This window comes from Danio rerio, chromosome 20 (genome assembly GCF_052040795.2).
Source record: "Danio rerio strain M-AB ecotype USA chromosome 20, GRCz13ab, whole genome shotgun sequence".
Lineage (NCBI taxonomy): Eukaryota > Metazoa > Chordata > Actinopteri > Cypriniformes > Danionidae > Danio > Danio rerio.
The window spans coordinates 51,189,693-51,214,769 of NC_141040.1; the positions used below are offsets into that span (position 1 = coordinate 51,189,693).

Below are 25,077 nucleotides of genomic sequence, written 5' to 3' on the forward strand. Positions count from 1 at the left end.
TATGTGAAATAGCAGGGCCCGCTGTAGCACTTTCTTAAGAAGAGCAAATGTCAAATTATTAGCGCAACGCACATGTAGCGAGCTCATCTTTTTGTCGGAACTACTAGACACAATTTTTTTATCAACTATAATGTGTTTAATCAGTTAATTTGAAATTTATTTCATTATTCCAGCAATAATTGTTGAGTGAAAGAATGCGCTAGAAATATGCATTGCGGCTCCCTTTATTGTACAGGCTTATTGCACTTAAACTTTTTTAGGTTCAGCTCTCGAATTAGTAAGGTTATGAGTAAATGTTATTTAAAATATTTAAAGCCTGCCATCTAGCCTACAATAACAGCAAATTTAATAATAAAAACTACTTTGGCGTTGCAATAAAATAGTATTAATTATCAAATAAATAATTACAATATATAATTAAAATAGGAAGAAATAAATGAAAACAAATGGTACCCTTTGTTTTTATAGCAGGGCCCAAAGTGTTCTTATTCTGGTTCTGCTAACAACTATTAAAAAGAAAAAAAAACACACCAAACAATAAAAACACTAGTAACTGATAATAATAATAATAATAATAATAATAATTATTATTATTATTATTATTATTACTATTATTATTATAAAGCCCTTGCTCTGAAACAATCATGCAAACCAGGTGCTGCTCGGAAATGGCTTTCTTTGCTCAGCATCAGGTGCACAGCAGCAAGAAGCTTGGCAGTGAACTATGACCTTATTTTAATGACAAATGTCTAAGAATACTGCTGATTTACGTTTTAATTTAATTTATACATACGCAATGAATGTAAGCCTGCTAACTGTGTGTGGTTCAAATGATAGAATATGTAAACTTTGTTTATATATATAATTAAATAATAATAATTAAAAGCCTGCGTGTAAGGCTTTTATTTAGAGGACGACGTCACGAGCGCAGATTTGGTTAACCAGTTAGAGGAAAGTGGGCGTTTCAGCACCGCCTACATGTGTAAAATGAATTTTAAAGTCGTTTATCCGTTTTCCTACCCTAAACCAAAGAACGAAAATCCAGCCAAAATGGAGCAAAATCCAGCAAAATTTTTTTCGTTTTCTCGTGAGCAAAAGGAAAAACGGAAAAACGGCCGTTTTCTCCATTTCCTTTATTCCGTTTGAAAATGGAAAACAAATGAACAAAACGTACACGGACCGTACACGGACCATTTTTTCTCATTATTTCGTTTTGGTTTTGTGTTTGTTTTAATATTTCGTTTTAAGTTAATAAGCAGAATAACAGATGAGTTTCCGTTTTTTCTGCCTACAGAATAAACAGAAAAACGAAATATTCATCGTTTTTCTGATGTTTCGTTTTCCGTAATAAAAGGAATAATCAAATGAACGGATGATACACGGACCGAGGACTTTTTCCGAAGTTCAGCTGTTCTTATTTCCACTTGATTATGTGTTTAATGTAAAAAAAATTCATAATGTCTAGGCCAAAAAGATCGAATCCTGTTTGTGCGCGCATCTTTTATAACTGAGGCCGCTCTCTTAAAAAACCGAAAGTTGCTTTTTCTGTCTGGCAATATTTCGGCTTTTAATATATGAAAAGTTTCTTTAGATGAGCCAATATTAAAAATTGCAATAAAGTAACTGAGACGTGCGGCCACACATCGAATCTGAGGACTGATTTCTCTCTCTCTCTCTCTCCCTCTCTCTCTCTCTCTCTCTCTCTCTCTCTCTCTCTCATTCAGACATCGAGCCACAACACAAGTCAAGTTGCAAAACTTAGGCAGGTGCAGCTGACAGGTAGAATAGCTGAAGCCTTTACGAAATCTGTCAAAATGCACCTCTGAAATTAATAGGCATAAATGTCTTTGAGCCAAAAAAAAAGTCTATTGGTAGGATATCTGTAAAAACGCAATTAGAGCCAAAGATATGAGTTGTGTAGCCTATAAATTATAGGCCTATTAATTCTAATAAAATGAAAACTAAAATTAAAAATTCATTGCATTTTTCGTTTGATAAAAATATACGTAAACGAAAAAAAATCAAAGGGTGGCTAATTTGTATTAATGTGTTTTAATTTTAATGAAAATATGCTCAGCATATTTAATTAACGGCTATACGCCGTCAATAGACAAGCCATTCAAAACATATTATTTTACCGTGTACTGGGTTATAATGTATATTTTACAATAAAAACTAAACGTAGCATGTCTCGCTGTCATTTAAAACGTGTAATTCATACCACACCAGAGCTGTGGACCTGTAGTGTTTAAACTTACAGGGCGGTTGGTCAATAGTCTTAATGCGCACTGAACTCCAATCCGAGGGACTCGATAGTTACTCGATAGACAACATTAACTTGAGAGAATTAAAAAATAAAAGTTTTTTTTTAAAAGGAACAACGCGCAAATCTGCAACAAATAAAATAAAAATAAAACGTCTTGGCAGTGCTGTGTGTATTCCGCCACTGACAGTGTGAGACGCCCTTATGCTGCGCCTGTAACTGCCGCTTGTAAGAGAGATCAAAGCTGTATCGATAAAACCAAAAAGCAAAATCATTTAGTTATAAATATTCCATAACAATACTTATCGAAATATTTATACATTTACATGTTGTTTATTGAGATTGTGTGATCTGTATAGGTTGTCTGATCTTTCCAGAAGCTGTAAACTGACACATGTGCGGTGATGTTTAGCTCTGACGAGACGCTTTTATTTAGCCTGCCCTTTGATTTTTTACATAATGTTCCAATTCTTAATTTTTTTCATATAGTTTAAATATGAGTGCTCGCTTGTTTAGTTGTGATCATTATGCAAGGATCATATTTCATATTCGGTTTATTCTTCAATAGCCTAAATTCGTTAATAATGTATTTTATAAACGGATTGTTCATAAGGACTAAGCTGTTAATATATAACATAGGCGTTTATGGTTGTTATTTGTATGGTTCCAACTTACACAGTTTTTTCAGCCTGTAGCAGTGTTGTGTTTTATTCGTTATGTAAATAAAAGTTATGTTTTGTTTAATAACAGGGATTTTTTTGTAGTTTCCTTTCCGTCTATTCAAACAATTGACATCGAATTGGCAACTCCCGCAAAACTGAAAGTGAAAGTATTATACGCACGCATTTATAAGCTATTTGAAAGCAGAAAAAAAAGAGGAAATGAAACAATGCCCACTCCCACGGTGATACCGGTATTACCGGTGTTGTCACATGTCGATTAACCGGTGGGGAAATTTCCTCACCGTCACAACCCTACCCGCAGCCACAGTACGCCGGAAATCCGGCGTGGTGCCGGAACGCTATCACCCCTGTTTACGCAGCGGTAGGGCTGGGCGATTTGGCAAAAAAAAATGTTAAAGAGCCCATATTATGGGTTTTTGAAAATTCCCCTCCATGTAGTGTGTAACACAGCTCTAAGTGAAGTGAAGTATCCAGCTAAGGCTTAAATCTGTTAGTGTACAGTGTTTAAAACGGTTGATTCATCTAAAAAAGGAGTCGACTCATAGTGCTTCAAACGAGTCACCTTGACACCGAGTCATTAGGTGTTTCGCCATGACGTACGAACGAAACCAAGTTATTCACGTGCACGCGCAAACCCGGGAGATTTCAAACCTGAGGCCCCGCCCTCTGACGCAGAAACCCAGACACACACACACACACCCACAAACACACACACACAAACATGCTGGTCGATTGAAGTCACACTGCAGATGGATATTATATCGAGTCTCTACCCAAAGATGAAACCTCAGCATTATAACCAAGCAGTTGGAAACTACTGGAAACTTCTGCAAACTACATGCTACAAAGAATACTTCATCGGCGTTTGTTAAAGGAAGGATCAGTAAAGAGTAACTTACTGCTGGACGTCAGTATGGGTTTCTTCCTCCATTTCTCAAGTGTAAGTACGTGCGATTAAAGTTGTTGCCTCGCTGACTCTAGCTTGCAAATGTATTTAGTTGTGATTTGTTACTTGTAACTGCGTGTACTGTATCAGGTTAACTGGCTATATTCTCTTATCACGTGCAAAGTCACGTTAAAAACGCGACGCGTGCTGCTTGGTTTACGGAGCTCCGTGGACGAGGGTAGTGTGTGTGCGTGCGCTGTCGTCCGGAGGTATGTGTGTGTGTTTGTGTGTGCGCGCGCGTTGTTGTCCGGAGATGTCTGTGTGTGTGTGTTTGTTTGTGTGTGTGTGTGCGCGCGCGCGCAAGGACGAGGACAATGTGTGTGTGTGTGTCTCTGTCTGTGAAAAGAGCAGAGTGAAACAAGCTATGTGATCTCCTCGACAGTTTTTGCTCAATAAAATAGTCGTCTGAATTTTCAAGTTCATCGACTGTATTTACATTGACCCACTGCAGCTAAAATCCACGCCTACACTATCGAGCGTGTATGAACTGTGATTACTTTTATATGCTGATTAGCTGTTTGACTTTTCACTCTGACTGAAGGCAGTCGACCAATCACAACAGGCTGTCATCGGTCCAATCAGCGCAGATTAGCTTCGCGCTAAGGAGGGGTTTGGCAACAAATGAATCACTGGACGATTCATACAGGAGTCGCTGGGATAATTAGGTAAAAATAAATGCAGATTATAAGACCATGAAAGTGTTTTTTGACCCTGCATGCATATTAGACTGTTGTTGGAGACCCTTACAACCAAGATATGACCCTATTTCATGTATAATATGGGCTCTTTAAAATGGTGTTTCCTTTGTTTTCATTCTCCTGCTTCTGTGAGTGACGTATCTCAGTAAACCAATACGGTTCAGCTGCGCACCTAGCTCTGCCTTTTGGAACCCTTTTTTTGTGCTAGGTATCCTTTGCAAAGAGTAACCAAAAAGTGGCATGGTACAGTTCGCTTTTAGGTACCCTTTGACAGAGGAAATAGCCATAAAGCGTACCAACCCGTACCTTACCACTCAGTGGAAACATGCCATTAATGGTGCCATCACAGCAGTGCAAGTTACCTTTGCTAAGGGCACAACCCCATACCATTACAGAGCCTAATCTTATTTATTTAAATAAAAAACTTAAATTGAAATCTCTTTCAGACAAACAAATCAAACCCGAATACATTATGAGGGTTATTGCTCATAATAATCATTGCTGAATAAAAGGATTTTTATTTTAAAAGCCTGAAATGAAACTTTCTACAGTATGGGATGTCTGGTCAAGATCATTTTGCAGTGATCTGAGGAAATGCTGTTGATTTGGCAGGATTGCTGTATCTGATGAGTCCACAATGTCAACAAGATTCCCATGACTATAAAAATAGCATTAAAAATTCAGAAAAGCCGCCCGCAGGAAAGAAAACTTACAAATTTATTGCCTGCTTTATCCCTACTGCCTCCAATAGGCTTTTTAAAGGATAAATGTTAAAATACTTTGTCATTCACTCCTTTTCCTTCAGCTTAGTCCCTTCATGTATCAGGGGTCACCACAGCAGAATGAACCACCAACTTATCCAGCATACATTTCACGCAGCTGCCCTTCCAGCCACAACTCAGTACTGGGAAACACCCATACACTTTCATGTTCACACACACACACAGGGAGAACATGCAAACTCCGCACAGAAAAGCAAACTGACCCAGCCCGGACTCGAACCAGTGACCTTCTTGCTGCAAGGCGAAGGTGCAAACCACTGAGCCACCGAGCTCAGGAAAAAAAAGGAAAGCTTAAATTAACATTTTAATTTAAATTGTGTCTCTGTTACAGCGGGAACAAGCTTAGTAAAAATTGCATTTGCATTTTATTGTTCAGTTTGGCTTTTCATTTTAATTTTGACAGTCTTGACACAGAAATGCAGTGAAAAATAAATGTTAAATCGACAACTACATTTTAATTATCGATTTGACCGGGACGGTGTGTTGTCACAGTGAAAATGACATTTTTAATATCGATTTGACATTTTCAGTTTTGGCAGATATTTTGCAGTGTTTTATAAAGAAATTGTTTATCTGTTTTTCACTTTCATTTCCAATGTTTATTTGATTGATTTAAAATTGGCTGGATTTACCTTCCATAGATCACGCTTAATTTACCACCATTAATGGTGCCATCACAGCAGTGCAAGTTACCTTTGCTAAGGGCACAACCCCATACCATTACAGAGCCTAATCTTTTTTATTTAAATAAAAAACTTAAATTGAAATCTCTTTCAGACAAACAAATCAAACCCGAATACATTATGAGGGTTATTGCTCATAATAATCATTGCTAAATAAAAGGATTTTTATTTTAAAAGCCTGAAATGAAACTTTCTACAGTATGGGATGTCTGGTCAAGATCATTTTGCAGTGATCTGAGGAAATGCTGTGGATTTGGCAGGATTGCTGTATCTGATGAGTCCACAATGTCAACAAGATTCCCATGACTATAAAAATAGCATTAAAAATTCAGAAAAGCCGCCCGCAAGAAAGAAAACTTACAAATTTTTTGCCTGCTTTATCCCTACTGCCTCCAATAGGTATGGTAGGAAGAATCATGGCTGGTTCATCCTCCTGAGAGCCCACTGCTGATTGGTGGTCCATTGTGTCACTCATTTGAACAAGGCGGACCTTCTTCTCCTAGTATAGAAGAACACATGCTATCAAAACAAGGATAAATATAGACACACAGGGCACAGTAGTGTCTCACAGGATTTTCACTGCAAATCGAAAGCAGATGCAGTATTGAACTCCTCTCCAGAAATACGGACTGATGTTTGTGTTTAGGTAAATATTGACTTGAAATGTAGCGTAGAGATTTGTCATATGAAGATGAAACCTGCTGATGGGAGACACAACGTCTCTCTGAGTGAGTATTAGACTACTGAACTCTCCAGAATTACTGGCATCTGGACAGAAACGCCAGTGAAGTTTATTCTTTCACTTTTCGTCGCATAGTCCCTTATTTATCAGCGGTCACCACAGCGGAATGAACCGCCAACTATTCCAGCATATGCTTTACGCAGCGGTAGGGCTGGGCGATTTGGCAAAAAAAAATGTTAAAGAGCCCATATTATGGGTTTTTGAAAATTCCCCTCCATGTAGTGTGTAACACAGCTCTAAGTGAAGTGAAGTATCCAGCTAAGGCTTAAATCTGTTAGTGTACAGTGTTTAAAACGGTTGATTCATCTAAAAAAGAGTCGACTCATAGTGCGTCAAACGAGTCGCCTTGACACCGATTCATTAGGTGTTTCGCCATGACGTACGAACGAAACCAAGTTATTCACGTGCACGCGCAAACCCGGGAGATTTCAAACCTGAGGCCCCGCCCTCTGACGCAGAAACCCAGACACACACACACACCCCCCCACAAACACACACACACAAACATGCCGGTCGATTGAAGTCACACTGCAGATGGATATTATATCGAGTCTCTACCCAAAGATGAAACCTCAGCATTATAACCAAGCAGTTGGAAACTACTGGAGACTTCTGCAAACTACATGCTACAAAGAATACTTCATCGGCGTTTGTTAAAGGAAGGATCAGTAAAGAGTAACTTACTGCTGGACGTCAGTATGGGTTTCTTCCTCCATTTCTCAAGTGTAAGTAAGTGCGATTAAAGTTGTTGCCTCGCTGACTCTAGCTTGCAAATGTATTTAGTTGTGATTTGTTACTTGTAACTGCGTGTACTGTATCAGGTTAACTGGCTATATTCTCTTATCGCGTGCAAAGTCATGTTAAAAACGCGACGCGTGCTGCTTGGTTTACGGAGCTCCGTGGACGAGGGTAGTGTGTGTGCGCATGCGCTGTCGTCCGGAGGTATGTGTGTGTGTTTGTGTGTGCGCGCGCGTTGTCGTCCGGAAATGTGTGTGTGTGTGTGTTTGTTTGTGTGTGTGTGTGCGCGCGCGCAAGGACGAGGACAATGTGTGTGTGTGTGTCTCTGTCTGTGAAAAGAGCAGAGTGAGAAGCTATGTGATCTCCTCGACAGTTTTTGGAGTTTTTGCTCAATAAAATAGTCGTCTGAATTTTCAAGTTCATCGACTGTATTTACATTGACCCACTGCAGCTAAAATCCACGCCTACACTATCGAGCGTGTATGAACTGTGATTACTTTTATATGCTGATTAGCTGTTTGACTTTTCACTCTGACTGAAGGCAGTCGACCAATCACAACAGGCTGTCATCGGTCCAATCAGCGCAGATTAGCTTCGCGCTAAGGAGGGGTTTGGGAACAAATGAATCACTGGACGATTCATACAGGAGTCGCTGGGATAATTAGGTAAAAATAAATGCAGATTATAAGACCATGAAAGTGTTTTTTGACCCTGCATGCATATTAGACTGTTGTTGGAGACCCTTACAACCAAGATATGACCCTATTTCATGTATAATATGGGCTCTTTAAAATGGTGTTTCCTTTGTTTTCATTCTCCTGCTTCTGTGAGTGACGTATCTCAGTAAACCAATACGGTTCAGCTGCGCACCTATTTTTGCCTTTAGGAACCCTTTTTTTGTGCTAGGTATCCTTTGCAAAGAGTAACCAAAAAGTGGCATGGTACAGTTCGCTTTTAGGTACCCTTTGACAGAGGAAATAGCCATAAAGCGTACCAACCCGTACCTTACCACTCAGTGGAAACATGCCATTAATGGTGCCATCACAGCAGTGCAAGTTACCTTTGCTAAGGGCACAACCCCATACCATTACAGAGCCTAATCTTATTTATTTAAATAAAAAACTTAAATTGAAATCTCTTTCAGACAAACAAATCAAACCCGAATACATTATGAGGGTTATTGCTCATAATAATCATTGCTGAATAAAAGGATTTTTATTTTAAAAGCCTGAAATGAAACTTTCTACAGTATGGGATGTCTGGTCAAGATCATTTTGCAGTGATCTGAGGAAATGCTGTTGATTTGGCAGGATTGCTGTATCTGATGAGTCCACAATGTCAACAAGATTCCCATGACTATAAAAATAGCATTAAAAAATTCAGAAAAGCCGCCCGCAGGAAAGAAAACTTACAAATTTTTTGCCTGCTTTATCCCTACTGCCTCCAATAGGTATGGTAGGAAGAATCATGGCTGGTTCATCCTCCTGAGAGCCCACTGCTGATTGGTGGTCCATTGTGTCACTCATTTGAACAAGGCGGACCTTCTTCTCCTAGTATAGAAGAACACATGCTATCAAAACAAGGATAAATATAGACACACAGGGCACAGTAGTGTCTCACAGGATTTTCACTGCAAATCGAAAGCAGATGCAGTATTGAACTCCTCTCCAGAAATACGGACTGATGTTTGTGTTTAGGTAAATATTGACTTGAAATGTAGCGTAGAGATTTGTCATATGAAGATGAAACCTGCTGATGGGAGACACAACGTCTCTCTGAGTGAGTATTAGACTACTGAACTCTCCAGAATTACTGGCATCTGGACAGAAACGCCAGTGAAGTTTATTCTTTCACTTTTCGTCGCATAGTCCCTTATTTATCAGCGGTCACCACAGCGGAATGAACCGCCAACTATTCCAGCATATGCTTTACGCAGCGGTAGGGCTGGGCGATTTGGCAAAAAAAAATGTTAAAGAGCCCATATTATGGGTTTTTGAAAATTCCCCTCCATGTAGTGTGTAACACAGCTCTAAGTGAAGTGAAGTATCCAGCTAAGGCTTAAATCTGTTAGTGTACAGTGTTTAAAACGGTTGATTCATCTAAAAAAAGAGTCGACTCATAGTGCGTCAAACGAGTCGCCTTGACACCGAGTCATTAGGTGTTTCGCCATGACGTACGAACGAAACCAAGTTATTCACGTGCACGCGCAAACCCGGGAGATTTCAAACCTGAGGCCCCGCCCTCTGACGCAGAAACCCAGACACACACACACACCCCCCCACAAACACACACACACAAACATGCCGGTCGATTGAAGTCACACTGCAGATGGATATTATATCGAGTCTCTACCCAAAGATGAAACCTCAGCATTATAACCAAGCAGTTGGAAACTACTGGAAACTTCTGCAAACTACATGCTACAAAGAATACTTCATCGGCGTTTGTTAAAGGAAGGATCAGTAAAGAGTAACTTACTGCTGGACGTCAGTATGGGTTTCTTCCTCCATTTCTCAAGTGTAAGTACGTGCGATTAAAGTTGTTGCCTCGCTGACTCTAGCTTGCAAATGTATTTAGTTGTGATTTGTTACTTGTAACTGCGTGTACTGTATCAGGTTAACTGGCTATATTCTCTTATCGCGTGCAAAGTCATGTTAAAAACGTGACGCGTGCTGCTTGGTTTACGGAGCTCCGTGGACGAGGGTAGTGTGTGTGCGCATGCGCTGTCGTCCGGAGGTATGTGTGTGTGTTTGTGTGTGCGCGCGCGTTGTCGTCCGGAAATGTGTGTGTGTGTGTGTTTGTTTGTGTGTGTGTGTGTGCGCGCGCAAGGACGAGGACAATGTGTGTGTGTGTGTCTCTGTCTGTGAAAAGAGCAGAGTGAGAAGCTATGTGATCTCCTCGACAGTTTTTGGAGTTTTTGCTCAATAAAATAGTCGTCTGAATTTTCAAGTTCATCGACTGTATTTACATTGACCCACTGCAGCTAAAATCCACGCCTACACTATCGAGCGTGTATGAACTGTGATTACTTTTATATGCTGATTAGCTGTTTGACTTTTCACTCTGACTGAAGGCAGTCGACCAATCACAACAGGCTGTCATCGGTCCAATCAGCGCAGATTAGCTTCGCGCTAAGGAGGGGTTTGGGAACAAATGAATCACTGGACGATTCATACAGGAGTCGCTGGGATAATTAGGTAAAAATAAATGCAGATTATAAGACCATGAAAGTGTTTTTTGACCCTGCATGCATATTAGACTGTTGTTGGAGACCCTTACAACCAAGATATGACCCTATTTCATGTATAATATGGGCTCTTTAAAATGGTGTTTCCTTTGTTTTCATTCTCCTGCTTCTGTGAGTGACGTATCTCAGTAAACCAATACGGTTCAGCTGCGCACCTATTTTTGCCTTTAGGAACCCTTTTTTTGTGCTAGGTATCCTTTGCAAAGAGTAACCAAAAAGTGGCATGGTACAGTTCGCTTTTAGGTACCCTTTGACAGAGGAAATAGCCATAAAGCGTACCAACCCGTACCTTACCACTCAGTGGAAACATGCCATTAATGGTGCCATCACAGCAGTGCAAGTTACCTTTGCTAAGGGCACAACCCCATACCATTACAGAGCCTAATCTTATTTATTTAAATAAAAAACTTAAATTGAAATCTCTTTCAGACAAACAAATCAAACCCGAATACATTATGAGGGTTATTGCTCATAATAATCATTGCTGAATAAAAGGATTTTTATTTTAAAAGCCTGAAATGAAACTTTCTACAGTATGGGATGTCTGGTCAAGATCATTTTGCAGTGATCTGAGGAAATGCTGTTGATTTGGCAGGATTGCTGTATCTGATGAGTCCACAATGTCAACAAGATTCCCATGACTATAAAAATAGCATTAAAAATTCAGAAAAGCCGCCCGCAGGAAAGAAAACTTACAAATTTTTTGCCTGCTTTATCCCTACTGCCTCCAATAGGCTTTTTAAAGGATAAATGTTAAAATACTTTGTCATTCACTCCTTTTCCTTCAGCTTAGTCCCTTCATGTATCAGGGGTCACCACAGCAGAATGAACCACCAACTTATCCAGCATACATTTCACGCAGCTGCCCTTCCAGCCACAACTCAGTACTGGGAAACACCTATACACTTTCACGTTCACACACACAGGGAGAACATGCAAACTCCACACAGAAAAGCCAACTGACCAAGCCGGGACTCGAACCAGTGACCTTCTTGCTGTAAGGCGACGGTGCTAACCACTAATCCCAGGTAAAATAAATAAACTATTAATATGGATTTCCCTAAAAAGTCGTTCTGAAACACTGCGATGTTTGATTCTTTCATGTCTGCTGTATGTGAGACAGTGAAAGTGTGATTGTTTCAGACAGCTGCCGGCTCCCTGTGTGACCTTTTGCAGGAAGGTCATAAGCGCCCTCATATGACCTTTAACCCCAGTAAACGGCCAACCACAGAGCGGCTAATCGCACGGAAACTGCGGCGGTAAAACACGAAGACAGGCCAGTCTGACAGGTCAGTGGAGACACATAAACTCACTGCAGTCTAACACACACACACACACACACACTTGACAGATGAAGCTGGCTGTGTTATCAGTTTCAGGTGCTTAGACATAATACAGCTTTAAACATTCATTCATTCATTCATTCATTCATTTTTACTTTGGTTTAGTCCCTTTATTAATCTGAGGTCGCCATAGTGGAATGAACCGCCAACTATTCCAGCATATGTTTTACACAGCGGATGCCCTTTCAACCACAACCCAGCACTGGGAAACGCCAAAACACTCTTGCATTCACACACATAGACTAGAGTCAATTTAGTTTCTTCAATTCACCTATTTACCTTATTCCTTGTGGACGAGCAGCCATATGAATCTTTTTGGCTCGAGACTTCCGGTCTCATTCACTTCCATTCATTTTAAGATATTAAAAACAGCCCGTTCTGCTGCTTGATGCTGCATTTTCTCATTATATTATTCTACTTCGTCACTACACTACACTAAACTCAGCAGGATAGCGCTCCTTCTCATAATTCAGCCTCCACATCAAACTTCCTGAAAGCAAAGAAGGTCAAGGTGCACCAGGATTGGCCAGCCCAGTCACCAGATATGAACATTATTGAGCATGTGTGGGGTAAGATGGAGGAGGAGGCGTTACAGATGAATCCAAATCTTGATGAACTCATTATATTATTCTACTTGGTCTGTATAGTCATGCAAACACTTGTTTGTAGAGTAAGTAGTTTGACTGTTTTCCACCATTTATTATTCCTAGTCATTTCTCCCATAGGCAGCTAAATCGGAAGTTCTAAAACAATCGCAAAAACGAACGCACTTCCGCATTGAAGAATGAGGTCAATAGCGCATGTCTTTCGATTGTCGGGGAACCAAGAGCACCCAAAGGAAACCCAAACAAACACGGGGAGAACATGCAAACTCTACACATATACGCCAACTGGCCCAGTAGAGACTTGAACCAGTGAACGCACTTCCGCATTGAAGAATGAGGTCAATAGCGCATGTCTTTGGACTGTGGGGGAACCCAGAGCACCCAAAGGAAACCCAAACAAACATGGGGAGAACATGCAAACTCCACACATAAACGCCAACTGGCCCAGTAGAGAATTGAACCAGCGACCTTCTTGAAGTGAGGTGACAGTGCTAACTACTGAGCCACCATGCCACCCCTCCAGAATCACTTTAATGAACTTCTATATCACAAAAACCATCATTCATTTACACGATTATCCTGCCTCCTCCTGCTCCAAACACACAATCATGATGGACAAAAATATTGTGCACAACAATCCATTTCCAAACATAAAGACCTTCCCTGAGCAGTGCATTCTGGGGAACGCACCATTCATCATTAATACATGCGATGCTGCCTGAGAAACCGAAACATACCTCAAAATACTCCCCAAATAGTAGGTTCTGCAGTAGATTCGCTGTCGCCTTCTAGTCATGTGTCTATGACTATATAGTGGTTGTGTTGGTTACCCAGCAGGCCCTGGCAAACAGCCCAGTGCACCATGGGAAATGCGGTTTTCAGCATTACCTAATTTCCTGCACTAAACAACCTGAGAAAAGTCTTGATGTTGATCTCAGTTGTAAGAGCAGCAAATAATCACTTTACTTCTAGTTGATCGTTTGGAAAAGTGTCAGAAGGTCGATTTTTCAGATGAATCAACTGTTGATCTGCATCCCAATCATCACAAATACTGCAGAAGACCCACTGGGACCTGGATGGACCCAAGATTCTCACAGAAATCAGTCAAGTTTGGTGGTTCGTGGTTACATTCAGTATGGGGGTGTGCGAGAGATCAGCAGAGTGGACGGCAACATCAACAGCCTGAGGTATCAAGACATTTGTGCTGCCCATTACATTACAAACCACAGGAGAGGGCAAATTCTTCAGCAGGATAGCGCTCCCTCTCATACTTCAGCCTCCACATCAAAGTTCCTGAAAGCAAAGGAGGCAAAGGTGCTCCAGGATTGGCCAGCCCAGTCATCAGACATGAACATTATTAAGCATGTCTGCAGAAAGTTAAAGGGGAGGCATTCAAGATGAATCCAAAGAATGTTGATGAACTCTGGGAGTCCTGCAAGAACGCTTTCTTTGCCATTCCAGATGACTTTATTAATCAGTGATTTGAGTCAGAGATGTATGGATGCAGTCCTCCAAGCTCATGATGGAGTCAGACACAATATTCATTATTTCTTTACTGCAGCATGACTTTATATTCTATACTAGACATTATTTCTGTCAAGTGACAAGATTGTCTAAGCAATGTCAGACCTTACTGTCCTAATTAAATCAGTAAAAATCAAGGCATGATCATATTTTATTGTGGTAAATTAAGCGTGATCTATGGAAGGTAAATCCAGCCAATTTTAAATAAATCAAATAAACATTGGAAATGAAAGTGAAAAACAGATAAACAATTTCTTTATAAAACACTGCAAAATATCTGCCAAAACTGAAAATGTCAAATAGATATTGAAAATGTCATTTTCACACCGTCCCGGTCAAATCGATAATTAAAATGAAGTTGTCGATTTAACATTTATTTTTCACTGCATTTCTGCGTCAAGACTGTCAATATTAAAATGAAAAGCCAAACTGAACAATAAAATGCAAACGCAATTTTTACTAAGCATGTTCCCGCTATAACGGAGACACAATTCAAATTAAAATGTTAATTTAAGCTTTCCTTTTTTTGACACTTGTTTTCATTTTCAAAGTCAATCTGTATGCAAAGCCTATGCTAATCAGTGGGAGGAGCGTATTCAAGTGACGTCAAGTGTTTTCAGAGCCCGAGGGCAGAAGCTTGGTTTTGATGGATGGGACAGCGCGAGTTACTAATGTATATAAAACAGAAGCAAAATGGCAAAAACCGTTAGTCAGCTTTTACGTGAAGCAGCTGTATGGGTACAACAAGAGAAAAAGAGGACACAGGATAAACCAAACGTTCATCCCACAGCAGGAGTCACGGGCTTCCTCAGTGGGGCAGAGAAACTGTGCAGCATAAGCAATGTAGGCCTTGTGATGTATCCCTATGGCAGTGGTTCTCAAAGTGGGGGTCGGGACCCCCCGAGGGGTCGCGGGTAAATGAAGGGGGGTCGTCTGGTGATTTCCAAAAATCTATTTATTCTTATTAAACCATAAGAATTACCATATTTTATCTAAAACGTTGTTTATAGTTACTATATAGTCACTATAGTAGCTTATAGTTACTAGTTCTGTTGGATTGCGACCCCTGGGGTAATTACATTACATTAAAGACGCAGTAGCGTCAGATGCAGCAGATTGCTTTTAGAACACCAGGTTAAACTCTCTGGCACATTTTATAGCACTGACATACAATAAAAAAAAAAATTCAAAGAAGAATAGACTTGGGACTATTGGTGTGTGTGTGTGTGTGTGCGCCATTGCATGCAAGGTTTCTGTATTTATAGCCACCTCAGAGGATATTGAGGGTCGCGAGTCACTAACATTGTCATTTTGGGGGTCTCGAGCTGAAAAGTTTGGGAAGCCCTGCCCTATGGTATACTGTATTAGATCTTGTGATGTTAACAACTTGTTAGTACTAAAATCTTTAAAAGACAGCTAAATCAGCTCGGTAAAGTTGGTTTTAGGGTGGATATTTGCCGGGCATTCGCACACGCAATTTTAGGGTTCTGATACCAAATGATCAACTAGATCTTCCTAAAACTTGTATAGGTGACAAGACTTTTGCCAGGTGGTGTACACCGACACTCTAGAACTCAACGCTTAAGGCTTTGATGAATGGCGACAGTGTTTCTGCATACAGACTCGTCTCATGTCAAGTGTGTGAACATCCCGTTATGACCCAAACATGCCCTCTGACCCCTCGACCTCTGGCTTTATGACGAGTTTCAAGAGCTGAGCGCTTTATGATCATGACCCGGGCATGAACGACCTCTCACCCCAACCTCACCCTGACCCCAAAGTCTCTCATATCTAAACAAACGTCATCCTTTTGGGTGAAACCGCTTGAAAGGAGACTCTGCTCAGTACAAAACAATAACAATAGTGAAACTGTGAAATATTTGTACAATTTACAAAAGTACATCATCACTGCCGTCTTATGTGTCACATGATCCTTTAGATATTACTCTGATAGGCTGATTTACACATTGAAAACATTTATTATTGCTATTTATAGGCATGTGTGAGTATTTGGCAGCCAAAAAAAACAATGGCAGACTACAGGAACAATCTTTTGAAAGTGACATCACCATCAACTGGGCTGGCAACAGATGGTGATGTCATGGATGTTATATTAACGCTACTTATTTTTTAAAGGGATAGTTCACCCAAAAATGAAATCCATTGATTCTTCTATTCTCTATCGTGTGGTAAAACTTTATGAGTTTCTTTCTCTGTTGAACACAAAAGAAGATATTTTGAAGAATGGTGGTTTACCTACTTTAATAGTAAGGGGAAAAAATACTATGGGAGTCAATAGGTGCCAGCTTCCAGCATTCTTCAAACAGTAACACATGAACATAAAATATCATATTTAAAATGTCAGAAATTGGTAACCATTGAATTCATTAGTAGGACAAACACATACTAATAGAAGTCAATGGTTACAGGTTTCCAACATTCTTCAATGTACATTCAACAATTGATTTAGAGCAAGTCAAGAGTGAGTAAATTCATTCATTCATTCATTTTCCTACAGCTTAGTCCCTTATTTATCAGGGGTCACCACAGCGGAATGAACCGCCAACTATTCCAGCATATGTTTTACGCAACGGATGTCCTTCCAGCCACAATCCAGTACTAGAAAACACCCTCTGTCAGTTAAACGAAATTTTGACTGCACTGTCAAATTGTAAGACTTTTAAAGCAGAGATAAATTAGTTCTGTTGAACACAAAGGAAGATATTTTAAAAAAAATCAGTAACCATTGACTTCAATAGTAGGACAAACACATACTAATGGAAGTCAATGGTTACAGGTTTTCAACATTCTTCAATATACATTCAATAATTGGTTTGGAGCAAGTCAAGAGTGAGTAAACTAATTAATCAATTAATTTTCCTCAGGCTTAGTCCCTTATTTATCAGGGGTCGCCACAGTGGAATGAACCACCAACCGTTCCAGCATGTTTTACGCAGTGCATGGCCTTACAGACACAACCCGCCCACTTGTGGGAAACAAGCCCTATCAGTTAAACTAAAATGTAATTGCATTGTAAATGTATAAGACTTTATAAAAATGAATTAAATGCAGAGCATTACTAACATGACTTGCGCAGAATACACTGATGACCCTAAACATTTAAAGAGACAGTTCACCCAAAAATAAACACCATTTACTCACCCTTGACTTGTTCCAAACCATTTTTTTTATTCTGAAAGAAGATATTTTGAAAAATGTCAGAAATCGGTAACCATTGACTTCAGTAGTAGGAAAAACACAAACTAATGGAAGTCAATGGTTACAGGTTTCCAACATTCTTCAATATACATTCAACAATTGATTTAGAGCAAGTCAAGAGTGAGTAAATTCATAAATTTTCCTACAGCTTAGTCCCTTATTTATCAGGGGTCACCACAGCGGAATGAACTGCCAACTATTCCAGCATATGTTTTACGCAACGGATGCCCTTCCAGCCACAATCCAGTACTAGTAAACACCCTCTGTCAGTTAAACGAAATTTTGATTGCACTGTCAAATTTTAAGACTTTCTAAAGCAGAGATAATAGCAGAGTATTACTAACATGACTAACACAGAACACACAGATGACCCTCAACATTTAAAGAGACAGTTCACCCGAAAAATGAACATCATTTACTCACCCTTGACTAGTTCCAAACCATTTACTTTTAGTTCTGTTGAACACAAAGGAGGATATTTAAAAAAATGCTGGTAAATCAGTAACCATTGACTTCAATAGTAGGACAAATACATACTAATGGAAGTCAATGGTTACAGGTTTTCAACATTCTTCAATATACACTCAATAATTGGTTTGGAGCAAGTCAAGAGTGAGTAAACTAATTAATCAATTAATTTTCCTCAGGCTTAGTCCCTTATTTATCAGGGGTCGCCACAGTGGAATGAACCACCAACCGTTCCAGCATGTTTTACGCAGTGCATGGCCTTACAGACACAACCCGCCCACTTGTGGGAAACAAGCCCTATCAGTTAAACTAAAATGTAATTGCATTGTAAATGTATAAGACTTTATAAAAATGAATTAAATGCAGAGTATTACTAACATGACTTGCGCAGAATACACTGATGACCCTAAACATTTAAAGAGACAGTTCACCCAAAAATAAACACCATTTACTCACCTTGACTTGTTCCAAACCATTTTTTTTTTATTCTGAAAGAAGATATTTAGAAAAATATCAGAAATCGGTCACCATTGACTTCAGTAGTAGGAAAAATACAAACTAATGGAAGTCAATGGTTACAGGATTCCGACATTATGTAATATACATTCAACAATTGGTTTAGAGAAGTCAAGATTGAGTTCATTCATTCATTTTCCTACAGCTTAGTTCCTTATTTATTAGAGGTCACCACAGTGGAATAAACTGACAACTATTCCAGCATGTTTTACCCAGCGAATAGTGAGTAAATGATGACAGCCTTTCATTTTTGGGGTGAACTATCTCTTTAACAAAGCATTCACACTACATAACATCCAACAATGTACTGAACTGACTTGACCTTCTCTTTCTACTCAGATGACATCACTGAGATCAACTGGCATTATTAACATCTTCCAGACTTCCTGAGTACAAATACGTTAACATGCATCTATTTCCAACACAACTGCACAAGCCAAACACAGCAAGGTCATTATTGAGCACACTACAGCTTCACACAGTGATCACCGGCAATGCAAACTGTTGCACATACTGTGGTTTAATACTATAGAGCATGTAATATACACTGCACAGTCTGCACTCCAGGAAGCTTGCATGTCTCTACACTTCTGGTTTAAAGCAACACACACACACATTTATGCAAAAGCAACACACACACTTATGCAAAAGCAACACACACACACACACACTTATGCAAAAGCCAAGTCAGCATTTTCTACTTTTATCCTCTGTGCTAAACAACACACACACACACACACACACACACACACACACACACACACACACACACACACACACACACACACACACACACACACACACACACACACACACACACACACACACACACACACACACACACACACACACACACACAGTAAGTAACACACACACACACATACCCACACATGCCGCTGTGTCTGCTGATCGCCGTCCCTCTTAGGTCGCTGTGTGTGTGTGGGTGGGTGCATGTGTGTAAAAAGACACTTTCAAAACTCAGAAAGAGCCAGACACACATGCACAGTTTCTTTGTTAGGGCATCACATGACTCGATGCTGATTGGTCACAGAGGGTTTGTTAAAAAAAGGAAAAGGGAGGGGGGAAAAAAAAGGGCAGGAAGACGTACAGCTCTGAACTTCAAAGAAAGCAAAAGCACAGACCAGAGAAAACAGAGAGAGATGGCTTAGATTTGCTGATGATTGACTCCTTTATTCATACTGAAGGATTTTACTAGACATTCTGAATGTCGATGTTACTAAAAAACGTCATTTTTATCTTGCTTTACACTTTTAAGACTTATTTATTAGGTGTTTGACAACTCATGAAGTCTTTTGGTGTTGTTATCACATGCTGGTGTAAGAATTTAGTCTAATTCCTCACACACAGACACTGAAAGCACTATTTTTGTAACAAAGATACCATTAAAGTGATGTCTAAACGCTTTCATTTTAAGATTAAAACATGGAAAACAAACATGCTTTCGTTATAGAGTGATCACTCGATATATCCATAGACTGTAAAAGATATAGACGTAGTATCCGTGAAGTCACCCATAGGTTTCTGAAGAACACAAAAGAAGCTACCAGTAGGCGTGGCCAACTATAAACATTTTGTTCGAGCATCTTCGCACTGACCGGGGGATACCAAATAAGGGCAAAGAGGCGGAGCTACAGACACCTGCTAGCGTTTTTCTTAGACAGGCTTTCCTATCCGCTTGTTAAGTGTGACGTCACATGGAGCGGCTTCCGGGTTCAAGCGCTCTATTCAACTGAATGGGGAGACTCATGAAATGGTAATAATAAATGTTTACAAAGCGATTTAAGGCTTTTAAAAATCACGATCGCAGTATATATGTCCATGCCTAATATCCAATAGCCAGAAACTGATTCATTTTTTTTATAAATTGTTAAATTTTTGGTATTTGTTATCCAGCAAGCCCAGAGATTGTTGTGTACACTATGACTTTATATAAAATTATCTTTAATGTGTGATAGGAATAAAACGTGATCATAAACAAATGATTTCTCCACTCAAATGAATGGCGGCTTGGACCCGGAAACAGTATTACATATGTCACAAACACGTCACCACTTAACAAGCGGATGGGAGAAACTCTTAATACTTCATTACCTGTGACTAGTTTGTGTTCTGACCACATGTGCTTGGTTGTATACTATATCAATAAAGTGTTTAGACTTTTAAAAACACTGTAACATATCAAGCCACTAAACATTGTTCTTACGACGTTTTTCTACAGGAGTAAACTGCGAATTACATCAAAACACTTCCAATATAGTCTGTGTTAGTATATGCAAGGAAATCCAGACATAACACTGTATGACAACGCTTCAGATGACTAGAGTCTACAGCTAATCAATCTGTCAGATTCTGGAGTGCACTACAGCTCTAAAGAACATTATAAATGATATGCGATCTCAAATAAAACAAATACATTTATAGATATGGTATATAAGTATATAATTTCACTCACCTGGGAAACGGAGGCCACGTGAATGGTTTGTGAGCACAATAAAGGGCACACAGCATGCCATATTATCTTATAATTGCAGGAAATAACTCCAAAAGGCAACTGACTGTGTAAAAACTGTGTATGTGCTGAGCTCAGCAGCTAATCAGCCGGAATCAGCTGAGGTGAAATGATGGTGACCAGCGAGACCTAGCTGTCACTCAAATGGCCACGCTCTTAATTATGCAAACTTAATATAACCTAATAAAAGAGAAACAGATGAGATATAAAAATTCACCCCCTTACAGTTGTCATGGAGGGTAATATTAGCTGTATGCACCAAAATCGTTCTTTGTACCAGGTTGTAAACACCTTTTTTCTGCTGTAAAGTTTGCCATTTTAACAGTGGGGTCAATCGAAATTGTTTAAAAGTGTTTAAACGAGAAAATGTTAATGATTGTCTGAGAAAAGTTAAAACATCTATAATAATTGTAAAAAGTTAAGCAGACTACTTCGCGGAATATCGCTTATTGCGGGCTATTTTTAGAACGTAACTCCCGCAATTAACGAGGGACCACTGTATGCAAATCTACTAGTTATTTTCAACATGCATTTTTATCACATGAAATTTTCCTTGAAGTCATTAAATATATGGTATTAATATATTATATAATATGAATTGTTAAATTCTAACAACTCTTTTGCATATTTGCATCATGTCAGTTGATGCTCATTAACCTCTTAAGGCCTACGCTGTTTTTTTACACGCATTTTTTCTCTTTGCTGTTTGGGCTTATTGGAACCAAATTAGAATAAAACCTAAGTATAATCCCTTAATATGATGTACTTTAGAAAAAAATGATGTCCATATATGAGACACAAAAGACTCTTAAATCTTGAAAACAGGGTCAAATAGATGCCCTTTAACTAAAATCAAAAGGTTTTTTTCAAGATTTAAGAGTCTTTTGTGTCTCCAGAATGTGTCTGTAAAGTTTCAACTCAAAACACACATCAGATTATTTACTATAGCTTTTACACATTGTAGCTGTTTTTGTTGCCTGTGCCTTTAATGCAAATGAGCAGGTTCTCCTCGCCCACTATTCCTGTTAGAGTGTGCCTGAATCTCCGGCTGAGTCAGATAAACAGCACAGTGACAGACATCAAGGAAGCAAATTTCACTTAGCATTTGTGACAAATACTACAGTAAGAGCTTTCCCAATGATTATTTGATGTATTTGTTGTGGAGTTAATTCAAGCCTTTCTGCAACGATGAGTCTCACATAATGTCTTTTAGGGCTGCAACATCGAATCGATTAAATTGAAAAATCTATACATAAAACTACAATAGCATCAAATGTAAATATAACATAACAAAAATGGACCAACAATTCACTTTAGTGGCTACACACACACATATATCAAATAAGTTAACAAATTTAAGTGCATTGAACATAAAACAATTCAAGACAATCTCAAGAATAATTTTATTTCCGTTTATGGTAAATAAGTATAAACCATAGACTGTAAAATATATGGACGTAGTATCCGTGACTTCACCCATAGGTTTCTAAAGAGCGCAAAAGAAGCAACAAGTAGGCGCGGCCAACCGTCGCCATTTTGTTCGCGCGTCATCACACCCACGGCGGGATACCAAACAAGGGCAAAGAGGCGGAGAGTGAGCGGAGCTACAGACACCTGCTGGCATTTAGCTTGGACCTGGTTCAGACACACTTTACTTTGGGAGAACGCTTAATACTTTATCACCTGTGACTCGTTTGTATTCTGACCACTTGTGCTTGGTTGTACACTATATCAATAAAGTGTTTACACTTTTAAAAACACTGCTGTAATACATTGAGCCACTAAACATTGTTCTTATGCCGTTTTTCAACAGGAGGAAAACGCGAATTACTTCCAAACACTTCAGATATAGTCTATGTTAGTTAATGTAAGACTATTGATGAAATCCAGCATAACACTGTATGACAACTCTTCAGATGACTGTTCTAGAGTCTACAGCTAATCAATCTGACAGATTCAGAAGTGCATTACAGCTCTAAATATAAATATAAACGATAAATGATCTTAAATAAAACAAATACATGTATAGAGATGGTATACAAGTATGTAACTTTACTCACATGGGAAACGGAGGCCACGTGAATGGTTTATGAGCACAATTAAGTGCACTCAGCATGCCATGCCATCTAATAATTGTAGGAAAGTCCAAAAGGCAGTTGACTGTGTAAAGCCACATAAAACAACACAGAAATACGATGAATATGCAGAGTTCAGTTGCTAGTCTGCCGGATTCAGCTGCGGTGACGTGACGGCGACCAACGAGACCTAGCTGTCAATCAAGTGGCCACTCCCTTAATTATGCAAACTTAATATAACTTAATATAAAGGAAACGGATGAGTTATAAAAAAATTCACCCCCTCACAGTTGTCATGAAGGGTAATATTAGCCGTATTAAACAAAATCTTTTTTTGTACCAGGCTGTAAACACCTTTTTCTTCTGCTGTAAAGTTGGCCATTCTAACAGTGGGCTCAATTGAAATTTGCTCTGTTTTGGAGCCAGGAGCGGCCAGGACTAGCGGAATTTCGGATGAATTGCAGTTTTAGTTACTTCCGTATTGGCTTCCTGAGAGAGAGCGGGAGGTTGCCGCTTGGTTTAAACAAGCAGCAAAATCTTAATTTATTTATTTATTTTTTGAGTGCACACTTGCGCACACACACACAAAACACAATTTTCTGGCACTAATGAAATAGAAACACACACACAGAGGAAACCTAAAAAAACATAAATGATAAACACCATTGCAAATAATTAGGTTCTTCATTATAGTGTCTTCATAAAGCAAACCGCTACAGACAGCATGCTCGACGCACACACACATGTTAGTAATCAAGTCGTAGCGGATTTTGATGAGAACCAGAGGCTGCAGTGGGTGGAGACTCTCTCTCTCCCTCACAAACACACACACACACACACACACAAAACGCACACACGTTCCATCCCCTCTCCCTTCCTCACTCTCTCTTTCTCTCTAGGTGAACTGAGGACACGACAGCCCCTGCAAACCCCTACGGCCTCGCATGAACACACCCTCTACACTGCAGGACACTAAAAAAAAACAGAGTCAGACGATCTGTGCTATAGTACCAGAGTTATTCTGAGCATTATATCGAACACTGAATGCACACAATACTACGCACTCATTATATGACTATAAAAGAGACACTTTAAAATACAGCTCCTCTGTTGGGGTCCATTGAAGACTCCTTTAAAGGAATGTTCCACTTCTTTTGGCAATAAGCTTATTTTACGACTCCCGCTTTTGAGTTCTGCAGAGAGCACTTTTAGCTTAGCTTAGCATTGATCATTGAAACAGATTAGACCATTAGCATCTTGCTCTAAAATGACCAAAGGATTTTTGATAATTTAAAGCTTGACACTTTTGTAGTTACATTGTGTACTATGACTGGTGGCAAAATGAAAAGGTTGCTATTTTCTGGGCTCATACTGCTGTAATGATCAAGGAACTTTGCTGTCTACCCATTGCTGGAGCAGAGCAATGATATTACAACCCTAAATCAGAAAAAGTGGCGACGCGGTGGGTAGCACGATCCCCTCGGAGCAAGAAGGTCACTGGTTAGAGCCTCGGCTGAGTCAGTTGGCATTTCTGTGTGGAGTTTGCATGTTCTCCCTGTGTTCGAGTGGGTTTCCTCCGGGTGCTTGATTTCCCCCACAAGTGCACAGACATGTGGTACAGGTGAACTGGGTAAGCTAAATTGGCCATAGTGTATGTGTGTGAATGAGTGTGTACGGGTGTTTTCCTCGCAAAAACGGAAATGCTTGTAGTTTCTGCCAACTCCACTCTACACCATAACTTTTCAATCCAGATGGATGGGGCAACCATTACTGCATCCAAAATGGTGAAAAGCCTTGGAGTAACGATTGATGACCAACTAAACTTCTCTGACCACATTTCTAGAACTGCTCGATCGTGCAGATTCGCACTCTATAACATCAGAAAGATCCGACCCTTCTTATCTGAACATGCAGCTCAACTCCTTGTTCAAGCTCTTGTTCTTTCCAAACTGGATTACTGCAACTCTCTACTAGCTGGGCTTCCAGCTAACTCTATCAAGCCTCTTCAACTGCTC

The 25,077-nt window shown here is 39.5% G+C and overlaps 1 protein-coding gene across 11 annotated transcripts in view; it reads right to left on the minus strand.

Moving 5' to 3' along the window:
• The window catches only part of dnmt3aa (DNA (cytosine-5-)-methyltransferase 3 alpha a), a 133,848-nt gene that overhangs the window by 40,909 nt on the left and 67,862 nt on the right, over nt 1-25,077 (minus strand). For 2 of the 11 annotated variants that reach the window (XM_087296802.1, XM_087296801.1), the window contains 2 exons: nt 8,948-9,085; nt 6,417-6,554 (listed from right to left, as the gene is read on the minus strand). The exons of 3 other annotated variants lie outside the window; for them this stretch is intronic. In XM_087296802.1, coding sequence (XP_087152928.1) covers nt 6,417-6,554; nt 8,948-9,085 — 276 coding nt within the window. 11 annotated transcript variants of the gene reach the window in all.